Source organism: Monopterus albus, unplaced genomic scaffold, assembly GCF_001952655.1.
Source record: "Monopterus albus unplaced genomic scaffold, M_albus_1.0 scaffold47.1, whole genome shotgun sequence".
NCBI classification, from domain to species: domain Eukaryota; kingdom Metazoa; phylum Chordata; class Actinopteri; order Synbranchiformes; family Synbranchidae; genus Monopterus; species Monopterus albus.
Window position 1 is genome coordinate 1,093,841 of NW_018127927.1, and position 12,295 is coordinate 1,106,135.

Below are 12,295 nucleotides of genomic sequence, written 5' to 3' on the forward strand. Positions count from 1 at the left end.
GTGTCTTTTATACAGGTAACGAGTTCAAACAGGTGCAATTAATACAGGCAATGAGTGGAGGATAGGAGGGCTTCTTAAAGACAAACTAACAGGTCTGTGAGAGCCAGAATTCTTGCTGGTTGGTAGGTGATCAAATACTTATTTCATGCAATAAAATGGAAATAAATTATTAAAAAATCTAACAATGTGATTTTCTGGAATTTTTTTGTAAATTCTGTCTCTCACAGTTCAGGTGTACCTACGATGAAAATTACAGAACTGTCCATTCTCTGTAAGTGGGAAAACTTGAAAAATCGGCGGTGTATCAAATACTTATTTGCCCCATTGTAAATGCAAAAATGACTCCTCCAGTGGAAAAGGTGCAAGGAATTTTTGGCTTTCTTTGACATGTAAACATGCCCATCAATTTCACTACAGATACAGAAAGGAAATACTGCAGTCTGAGAAAAAAATGGATGTTAACTGTTTTTGATTAAATTAATAAAAGCAACTAAAACATTTGATTATACAGCAGTCAATAAGGACAGATAAAATACATAAATAAATTTAATTAAAAACAAATATACAAACTAAAAATGCTCTTAAACTTTAATAATTGCAGCAGGTTAACAGCAGTGAAGTGACCCACATACAGTACAGTTTTCCTCACATTATTATTTTACATTACTGTGATGAGATGGCTGAGTTTTATATTTAGAAGCTTAATCATCAGTTGGTCACATCTGCGGAACCGCCAGTTTGACTGACAGACGTAACTTGATGACTTTGTCAATGTGTCGCAGATTTGGAGAGGTTTTCCAATGGCATGATCATTTTCTCTGTTCTTTCTTTCATTCAAAGGTTAATTTTCATCCTGAAAGCATAGCATTGTTTTGAGAGTCAGCTGCCTGTGCCTCCCACAGGCCTGTATTTATATTGCAACTTGTCAGGCTTGAATTCATTCATTTTCTACCACTTAATCCCTGAACGGGGTCATGGGGGGGCTGGAGCCAATCCCAGCCTGCAATTGGGTGAAGGCAGGGTACACCCTGGACAGGTCACCAATCCATCGCAGGGCTAACACAGAGACGAACAACCACACACACGCACGCACTCCTATGGGCAATTTAGAGACACCAATCAACCTAAGCTGCATGTCTTTGGACTGTGGGAGGAAGCCGGAGTACCCAGAGAGAACCCACGCAAGCACGGGGAGAACATGCAAACTCCACACAGAAAGGTCTCGGGTGGGGCCCGAACCCCGAACCTTCTCGCTGTGAGGCAACGGTGCTAACCACTGCGCCACCGTGCTGCCCTGGCTTGAATTCAAATTGAACCAATTAGGCTAACTAACTCTCTTTTCTCACAAATAAAAAAAATCCAGTCAGCCCTAGCTGAAGCATGACAACCACAGCCTGACTACTTGGTTTACAAGCAGAAGATAAATTCCTTTTTTTAAGTTCAATTTAAAACGATCAAATACATGTTCTCAAAACTGAGAAGTCAGGCCCTTCTTAAGAGTAAACTGTGTCCTCTTCCCTATGTAATAGCATCCATCCAATCCAGTATTTGATTTTCCATGATTTGTGATTGGGCTGGCTCTCCTTCCATGCATTAAATTCAGGGATGCTGTAGAAAGACAGCTAAGTTTTCTTGTAAGATGCCAACATTACAGAGAAACACAGCACCATCAAAAACAGGGCAAGTGATTCCAGAAGCCAGTTGTGCATTGATCAAAGGCTGTATGTATAACCACTGACACAGACTGACTTATCTTAGGTTTATTTGCCAGCTAGTCTGTCCAGCTTGTGCTGTCTCACTGTATCATTCATCAGTGTTGGCAGAACTGCAATGCTCCCATTAAAAAGCTTCATAGATAAAATTCAGAGTCTAGTAGATCACTTGCTTTTGTCATTAATTATCAAGCAAAGACAGGGAATGCTTGCTTGAGAATATTTGTTATGAGAAAGGCAATTTTTAAAGCCAATTCCAAAGTATAAATAGATTTAAAAACAAGACAATGAGTCTGTAGCCCTGCTAACAGCACTGTGAGACCGTGACATAGTACACATACATAGATGCTAAGCCCCTCCTACTAATGCATGTACAGTATGTGTATAAAGATCTATTCACAATTAAAATCATCATAGCTCACTGCATATACAACAGATTTTCCAGCAGTTTGGTTTGTTACAAATCCCAGACATGTATTTCTGATATAGGATACTTGTTTAAATTGTACTTGTAATGTAATCATTACATTTTCTAAAATATTTAAGATGCACATACACTACTTAATTTTAAAAAATAAATAAATCTTTTTTTTTATTTACAGCACTGTAAGATGGCTACCATGATATAGTATTGTTTATAATTTTTCCCAAGTGAAATATTCATATTTTGAGCATTAATTCACATGCTGAATAAACTTAGAAGAAAGCATCTGGACATAGTTTTAGGTAGAAGACATTTCACCTCTCATCCAAGAGGCTTCACCAGTTCTGTCTGACTGGTGGTGAGCAGGAGGTGATCTGGAGGTGAGCATGTTGACAGTAGCTAAATGCTACTGTCAACATGCTAACATCCTTACAATGAACAGTGATGTTAAGCACATGTAATGTTTACAGTTGTTGATATATTTCAATGACACACTGGCATTTCTGTCCCTAGAGTCATGCTGCTAGCATGGTTAAAAAGCTAACTGGTTTTGTGGTTAGTCAAAATGAGATGATGATTAAATCAACCCTTTTTTTTTTTGTTGTTGCAAAATTTAAACATAAACTCAGCATGTTCAGTAAATTTCACTTGTATTATTGCTGTACTACCCCTGAGAAACCTGCCGGATTACACTGTCAATTAGGGGCTACAGCATGGTTTGAGCACATTTTGTAAATCCTGTCATCAAGTAAGATTTGTTCTTACCTTTGTACACAGTTCAGGAGCACAGTGCTGCAGGGAGATGTGGCCCTTCTGTTAATGCTGGAAAGATTTACCTGTAATCTGAGTGTCTTGAAGAAACATTGAACCAAAACAATTCAGGGTCAGCAGCAGCAGCGGTGGCGAGGGCAGGGAATTGGACTAGAGGCATGACAGAAGATATTATAGTGCTGTAAAAATAAAACATGTTATAATGGTGTAGAGCTATATATCAAGTCACTATAGGGACCTGTGAAATGGAAAGCCACCAGCAAAGAAAAGCTGTTGGGGATTCATCTCGGAAACACCAAGATGAATCCCCAATGCTGGATTGTACTCCATGCTCTCACTAGATGCTATACAATTTCTATTACCTTTACTACAGCATATTTTCAAAGCAATATTTGATATAGCATACAGTATATTATGAACAGTAGATCTAGAACTTATTGAATTCGAATCAGCCTTATTGGCCAGGTGTGTTGGACACGCGAAGAATTTGACTCTGGTACAGTGGCTCTCAGTGTGCATGTACAATGTTCTTCCGTATAGCAACAAGGATACAAGTATACAAGACTGAGAGAACAAAAACAAAAACTATGACAAACATAAGAATGCTATTTTAATCATTATTTGTGTGGTTGACAGTAGTGTCTGATTAGGTTACATAAAAGTGACAATAAAGATTTTTTTCAGGAAATTGAGGAGAGTACATTTATTTTTCTATGTTGTTTTGCATATTTGCTTCTTTTTGGGGATTCAGTTCCACTTTTATGTCTGTGTTTTAATAACTTGAAGATTACAGACATTATCTCAAATAAAAACCCACCTCTTTGTGGCTCCACCAGCCTCTAGGATTAATCAAAATGAATCAGTCATGCTTTTCTGGCCTTGTCTTTTTTTCAGTCTCAGATCCCTCAATCTATTTTATTTCTGTCATCACCATAACCATCATGTTTTGTGTCATCCTTTCCACATGTCCAATCTTTAAATCTAAAATATGATCCTTGGCTTGGATGTAAGATAAGCTTGGGGCCACTGTTATCTTCTCCCTGCCATCAGTAAAATGGATTTCCTGATACATCAGTAACCCCTTCGGTCATCTAAAACCCAGTTTTCCAGATTTCCCTGTCCTCTCCCTCTGTAGGGGTCTTAATGGAGAGATGGGATTCAAAGGTCTTGCTCAAAGCTGCTTTCTGCCACTCTCGCTCTCTCTCCCTTTGAGTTTGTTATGTAAATTGATCCAGTCTTGGGTTCCAGTATTAGACTGTGGATGTGTGCTGTACTGTGCCTGAGGTGGCTGTCTGTCTGAATTGCACATTACCCTACATCTCTGCTTTACTCCTCTCTACAGATGACTGAACTGTAGACTGCAGCCATATACGTAGATTGTCCACATGTGGGTTAATGTTTGCAATTCTCTTATGCATGGATACACAGACATACAGTACTTCCGAAGCAGAAACATTCACACACATTAACATAAAGAGCAGACATGTCCTCTTTAAACTTTGACAACATTCTCTAATAGAAAAATGTCCATGTACCATAAGTAAAAAAAAATCCCGAAATGTCAGTCTTCCATTCTTTGTAGCACCTGCTTAATCCGGAGACTCACAGCTCAATATGCTATATAATCCCTTTGGCTTTCTGCACCACTTCAGTCTCACACCACATCTGTCTTTTTTTAAACGACTGACCCAAATACTCCAGTGTTCAACAGACTCACTGCTGATACCCCTGGGATTCAAAAGTCATCCATTCTTTAGCACTACCCAGCCCCACACACATGTGCACAAACAAAACCTTATAGTGGAATAGTCTTTTTAGTTAGCTTTAGCTTAATGTAACATCTTACATTTGTTTAGAAATTATTTTACTCTCCAGGTTCTACTTAAAGTGCACTGACACCATCTCAGTGTGTCAAGAGAAGTGGGACTAGGCAGAAAATGGTATTAGTGGACTGTAATTACTTAACAGTGAATGTGAGTGTAGCCTAACACTTTCACTTACCGGTAAGATCTAGATGAGTTTCATGAGTGGTGAGCTCTGGCTTGGGAGATGTTTGTCCATAAGGCTCGAACTTGCAAAATAATACATACAACTGTTAATAATAGCATCACCATGACACTATTATTTTTCAATAGATTGATATCCAATGAAGAAATCTATTACAACCTGGTCTCACAGCAAAATGTATAATTGCTACGTTGGTCCACAGCTTAAAATGTAGTAGTGTCAGTAACGGCTGTAAAATTGTGACATGGAAACGTTTGTTGTACTCACTGGCTGTATATAAAAGAGGCTGTATTGCAGCCAAGTGTACTTATTTGTGGTCTTTTTGGTGTTTTATGGTAGTTGTCAAACAAGAAAATGGCGCATTCCTAACACCAACTGTGGTGACTGAAACAAAGAGACATGTAGTGTCTTTTTAAGGTGTAATATTTGGAAGTTTATAATGTTAAAACCTCTAGACGGTGGTAAAAACAAACATCTGACTTTCATGCAGAGAACCAGAGATTATGTACCATATCTGACATTATGATTAAAGTATTTTAACTGACCCCAGGGCCCTTTCCTAACCTTAACCATCTAGTTTGTGTGCTTAGGGTTAGGGTAACTACATGTAACCATGTAGTGTAGTTTCTGTGCCTAAACATAACCATACTTTCAGTTTCAGTGTACTTTTGGTTTTGATTGTTGATTGAGAAAAAACTTAGCAATGTCTCAATTTTTTAGGTGTTATTGTGAGAGTAGTACATTTTACACATTTTACATCGCAGACCAACTATTATACATTTTGCTATGAGCCTGGGTTGCAGTGTCTATTGATGAAAATAGATCTTGATGAACGAGTTGTCAGTAGGAGATAGTGATTTTACATATAGATTTCTGTAATAATTTTTACCCTCCTTTAAGGCTTCTCTGTTTAATCTTGATTACAGTAGTTATGCTTTAGGGCCCCTCATCCTGTCATAGTCTACACACATTGTTATAAGTAGAAGTATCTCATGGTTATGACCAATGGGCATGAAAGTGTTAGAGCAGGCTTGATAGTTAGACTCTGAAGTACAAATCAAAATGAACATTATAGTGAATTATTATGCTCACATCAACTCTGTGGGTAATAAATGTAATCCAACAATCATAATCAACATTTTCTCAACATTGGGATTGAGAAATGAAAGACAGCGATTTCTTCTTTTGTCTCTCCTCTATCCACTCACCCCAACCGGTCGAGGCAGAAGGCCGCCCACCAAGAGCCGGGGTCTGTCGGAGGTTTCTTCCGTTAAAGGGAGTTTTTTCCTCCCCGCTGTCACCAAGTGCTTGCTCAAGGGGGATTTGTTGGGTTTTCCCTCTGTAATAATAGTATAACAGTAAGGTCTAGACCTTACTTTGTAAAGTGTCCTGAGATGACTTTTGTTGTGATTTGGCGCTATACAAATAAAATTTGATTGATTGATTACTTTTTCATCAAATGATCTCTGACTAGCCACAGCTGAAGAACTGTTGGAATGTTTGGTGTTTATTTTTTCAAATACCAATTTATTACCATGGCTGAGGTTTGCTCTTCTGATATTTGATATTTTGGGAATAAATGCATGCAGATTAATGTTTGCAAATATATATTCAACATAGTCAACTCCCAGCAGAGTTGTCATTCATTTAGTTAATTATCGTGCTGTCTAATTTACACTCCTGGGAATCCTGTAATCTGCACAAGAGCCGACTGGCTGTGGCAGATCAGCTCGGATTTGTGAGGGAATCAATAGTACAGCCTGACTATGTTTGCTGCTGTGTGGGCCTTAAAGGTTTGACTAATGGCCCTGGTTATTGAAGAGTGCGATGGGCTCAAGTTGTCACTGAAGGGTGTTGCAATTTTCCAGTTTCCAAATCTTAGTAGTCAATACTCCACTTACCGGCATCTCTCACTTAATCATTCACAACTGCAAATCATGATGCCAGTCAAGTTTTGAGTGCACCTTATGTAGGCTCCTGCAGCACTGATTGTCCCTTCATCTGCATTTGACTGCAGCTTTTGTTTTTTCAGTACTATTTTATTTTATTTTTTATAGTTGAGGCAACTAAATTAAGAAGATGTGATGTGTGGAGAGGTTTTATGAAGGCCAACAGTGTCCAGTGCCACCTTGGCTACCTGATGAGAATTTAGCTCCTGAAGATGTTGAGTCTGAGCTAAAACACATTGTTCCTTCTTGATAATGAAACGTATTTTCATCGCTGTCTGGCTAATGCAGCCATCTGCCGGCAACTCCTAATGGAGTTATGGAGCCTCTCAAGGTCTTTTAAATAATTTAGAAGTGGAGAGGATTCTCAAGGCTTCATGACTTGATATGTATGCACAAGTCTTAATTCTAAATGTCGGATTTGATTTGCCAATTCCAGAGCTGCTTTTCCTCAGACTAAATGTTCACTCGGCTTTGAACATTCAGGACAGTACACCAAAGTTTAGTTTAATAACTTTCTGTAATCTTGGATCACTGTTGCTAATTCAACATAATGATCGTTATCTTTGAGTCTTTGTGGCTCTGACTGGATGACAGAATGTTGTGAGAGGCTGTGATGGGAATCCCCCCGATGATTATTAACTGAAATAAACAATCTTGTTTTGGACTGAAGCAGTTTCTCTAGGTTTTGTTTAGATATGATAAGTGTAGCATGTTCCTAGATTATAATGTTGTTTAGACATAAGAAAGTATAGTGTAAAGCCTTTAAATATTGCATGTCATAAAAATTTCACTGAAATCAATTTGTTTGTCTTGTCATCTGTGACCATCAACTAATTCATTTGAGCATCAGTGCTGACTGTAATTTTCTCTTTTTCTTTCAGGGGGAGGTCACAGGATACCAGCTCACTGCAGCAAACTGAGGATTAACCCAGACCTGGAAAAGAGAGACGGTGCTTATGTTCACCATAATGTCACCTGTAGGCATGGCCAAACTACGGGCTCAGCTCGTTCTGCTGTTTCTTTGCTTGACACTATGGGCCAGCATGCTTCAGTTTTCTGCAGCCACTATACAAGGGTACATTGGAGACAGAGACATGATATGTCCATCTGTATGCAGGTGTGATGAGGACTTTATCTACTGCAATGATCGTGGCCTGAACTCCATCCCTTCACTGCCTCCTTCTGCATCTGTCCTCTACCTTCAAAATAACCACATAAACAACCCCGGCTTGCCCACATCCTTGGAGCGCCATGTTGCTGTTCGTGTGGTCTACCTCTATGATAATGAACTAGATGAATTCCCCATGCACCTTCCACCGTTTGTGCGTGAACTACATTTGCAGGACAACAACATTCGCACTATTCCTCGGAGTGCGCTGGCTCGGATGCCCCTGCTAGAGAAGCTCCACTTGGATGACAATTCTATTTCGACTGTCAGCATTGAGGATCAGGCCTTTGCTGACAACCCACGGTTGCGCCTGCTTTTTCTTTCACGCAACCACCTGTCTAGTATCCCCTCAGGACTCCCTGCCTCTCTGGAAGAACTTCGTCTGGATGACAACCGAATCTCCACTATCCCAACCCATGCCTTCCGAGGCCTCGCCTCACTTAGATGTCTCGTCCTGGATGGGAACCTTTTAGCAAACCAGCGCATTGCTGATGACACATTCTCCCGCCTTTCCAACTTGACCGAGTTGTCCCTAGTCCGTAACTCCCTCCAGACCCCACCTGTCAACCTGCCTAGTGCCCACCTGCAGCGCCTGTCTCTACAGGACAATGCCCTGACACATATGCCACGTGGTTCCTTGGATGGCATGCACCGGCTGCAGAGGCTGGACCTATCAGGAAACAACCTGACTACACTGCCGCGGGGACTGTTCAGAGACCTGGACAGCCTTGGTCAGCTGCTGGTACGAGGGAATCCTTGGCATTGTGGCTGTAACCTGCGCTGGTTGTATGACTGGCTGCATGCCCGTGGTAATACCATCACTGTCAGAGGTCTCACCTGCCATGGACCCGACAGAGTGCGAGACATGGCCTTGACAGACCTGTCCAGTGAAATGGAGGAATGTGAGGTGGTGAGGGCAGCAGGGACCCGAGACCAAGTGGGTGGAGGTGGAATCATTAGCTCTACTACCCACACCCCTCCACAGGGCTCTCTTTTTACCCTCCGTTCAAAACGACCTGGCCTAGGGCTTCCTGACTCTGGATTAGATTACACTCTTAGCAGCAGCGGTGTGGGGAAGAGCCTTGCACTCAACGTGAAGCCTCTCTCTCACAACAGTGTTCGCATCACCTGGAGTGTGGCCCAACCCAGCTCCTCCTTCAGACTGAGCTGGCTTCGACTTGGCACTGCGAATGCCATGGGATCAATCACAGAGACGCTGGTCCGGGGTGACCGGCGAGAGTACCTCCTTACTTCATTACAACCTCGCTCCAGCTACATCATCTGCATGGTGCCCCTGTCTGCCAGTTCAGAAGGAAAAGGGTCCATTTCTGGAGATACTGACTCCGATGAAGCTCTGGTGTGTGCAAAAGCTGAAACATCAGACCTCAGCCCACTGGAGGAGGAGGAGGATGAAGACTCACAGCAGATGACAGCGCTACCCTTGGCAGGAATTATTGGTGGGGCTTCTGCTATTGTATCATTGGCTCTTATCTTTGGTATCTTCTGCTGGTATGGACATAGGACTGGGCACTTGTGTTCCCGTGATCACTATACTCGCAGCAGCTCCAGAAAAAGCAAAAACTATGATGATTACATTGAGTCAGGCACCAAGAAGGACAATACCATCTTGGAGATCCGTGGCCCAGGATTCCAGATGACACCTATGGCATCTTGCCAGCCAATGCAGCCTAAACCCCTTCGAGAGGATTACATCATTCATACCATATTCCCCTCCAATGGCACCGGCCTATACAAAGGTGCCAACCATGTTTCTAATGCAGGACATGGTACCAACCGTGGCTATAGAGAAGGAGGAATCCCAGATATAGATTACTGTTACACATGATGTACTGTACAAGATCCTGCTCACAGTGTTATTGGTAAACTGTATAGATGCACAATTTCCCTTCGCATGGACACTTCTGAAGCACCCCTCTGTGCCTTTTTCTACTGGTCACCCATTCCAAATTACCTGCTGTTCACTGCACTGAAAGTACTGTATGTGATTACCTGGAATTAAAACCATGTGGAATCCTTTCACTGCAGGAAGCAGCAGCCAGTGTCCTAGGTGTAAATGCATAGCTGACTGTTTCTCCACCATCTTAGTAATAGTCTGTGTATGTTTTCTTTTCTGCCCTTTTGCTGTGACATGTAAGCAAAGAATGTATCTGCTGTGGAAAGGTCAAACTTAGCATACAGTAGGTGCAGGTAGAGTTCTTCTGTCACAAACAGGAGCCACAGCAGTCAGTTTAAAATGGAGGAACAAATGATAAGAAACAGACATTTCCAGTACTCACTTCCTGCTCACTGGTTATACACAGTATGTAGTCTTATCAACTCATTGTTCCAAATGCCTCAACTATACTGTATTGATGTGCCCTACCAGCTATCCAAGGAAAGGGCTTTGTAAAGCTGTGAATTGTTTTATTTCAAACGATCCAATAACCACATGTCTTAAAGTAGGATTGCTATTACTTTATTCATTAGTTGGCAGGTTGAAGAACTTACTATATCAAGGCTCGGTCAGCCTTGGTTATACCTCTTGAAATCATTCACCTGAGATCAATATTGTAGTGCTGTATCAGATGAGATGCAGCACAAGTGTGTAGATAATTTACTCAGATACCGACTGGGCTGTGTTTAAAAAATGCTTTACTATTTTTATCAGTGGCTTGTTTAGTAATCAAATTCACAGCTCTCTTTATTTATTTATTTTGTTCCTTATGTGGTGGTTTTTGTCTCTGCTAAAATGGCTTTTCTGTTTTATCCCTCATGTTTATCATTACTGATGAAATTCAGCTTTGAAGAAAACAGAGGATTTGGTTCATCTAAAGAACAAAATATGAGAAGTGAAGAAAACATTCTGTCTCCAGGTTCAGGCTTTCTTAAATTAAGTAGATTGAATTCCTGAGTGGGACTCTTTATAATATGTAATTTACAAATTAGACCTCACCCAAAGACTAGCATGTCAGTCCACTGAGATGGTAGAGACCAGCCTACATCCCCCTTTTCCATTTTGTGTCTGTGTTTTTAACCTGTGACTTAAGTTGGTGACCCTTGGTTATAAAATGTTTCATCCACATTCTTAAAGCAGTGATGGCGTTCACAGAGAATCCAGACCGGACAAAATCATAATGTGGAGCCTCCTGTGTGAGGCAGACTTTTGTCAGTGAACCTCAAAGTGAGGGTGAGAAGTGCAACTAAGGAGACTCAAACCGCAACACTGTTGACCTGCACTGTGGGGCAGCGGCCCACATGAAGTGACTCCTCAGTGAGGGACATTTATGGTTGTTTGTTTTAGCAATGGTAAAAGGCCTCCACTCATGCCACATTATTTATTACTGAGCAGCACTAAAAATGTAAATGTATTAGCACTTAGCAGAGAACAGGGATACATGTAATGACAAGCATGGGGAGACAAAGGGTAAGGAAACATCTCCAGGCATTAAGAAGGAATACAGAATTGATGACTGTGGCATGATGGAGTTCACCCATGCATAGATCTGTTTTTCATATTCAGCTTCTCTCCCTTGGGTTTATTATTGTCTGTCAGTTGTTTACCATTGTGTTCCTTCCAAAGGGGAAACCAGTTGTGCTTCCTTGATTGTTTTGTCTGCCAGAGTTTTGCACTGGTGTCAGTGGAATGTATATTTTATGTTGCACCTGAAATCACTGGCTTAAACAAATAACATCTTACTGGCCTGGATAATTCTGTTTTGGAAAATGTTAGTATCATGTATTTACAGTGGGTCTATTCAAGTTACATATGTAAAACTATGGCCACAGCTATATGAATATTTTTTGGTCAAAATGATAGAAAGTAATGGTGTCATAAGTTTGCGTAAAAAAAAGTTGTGTGAACCTGAGCTGTGTGGAATTTGCTTTATAAATTCATCTTCAGAGGGGATAAATAAAAAGTTTTATAATCTTGTCATTCCACCTCTTGCTTTAGGAGACAGACTTAATTTTCCAATCCAGTATAATTTCTGAACTGAAAATAGAAGTATTGGTAGGGGCAAATTCCATCCCAAAAAGCCAGTGTGCAAAAATTAAACCTACATATTGTTTTTATTTGATGAGCAGTGCTAGATAAATAGCCAATTATAGCCTGAGGCCGGACACTTGAAACCTGCTGAGTTTTTGTGGTGGACCTGAGAAGAGTCAACAGGCTGCTGTCATCAGTGACTTTATGTGTACATCCAGCCTGGGGCATGAAAGAGCCGAACTCCAAATGAACAAAATATCATTACACCACTGCAGATGA

General features: G+C 40.8%; 1 protein-coding gene across 2 annotated transcripts in view; it reads left to right on the top strand.

The window, feature by feature from the left end:
- The window catches only part of flrt1a (fibronectin leucine rich transmembrane protein 1a), an 87,491-nt gene extending 75,560 nt beyond the window's left edge, over positions 1-11,931 (top strand). For both annotated transcript variants that reach the window (XM_020600498.1, XM_020600499.1), the window contains one exon: positions 7,745-11,931. In XM_020600498.1, the coding sequence (XP_020456154.1) occupies positions 7,820-9,877 (2,058 nt within the window). In that variant the 5' untranslated portion in view covers positions 7,745-7,819 and the 3' untranslated portion in view covers positions 9,878-11,931. The remainder of the gene's footprint in view (positions 1-7,744) is intronic.
- The last annotated feature ends 364 nt before the right edge of the window (positions 11,932-12,295 follow it).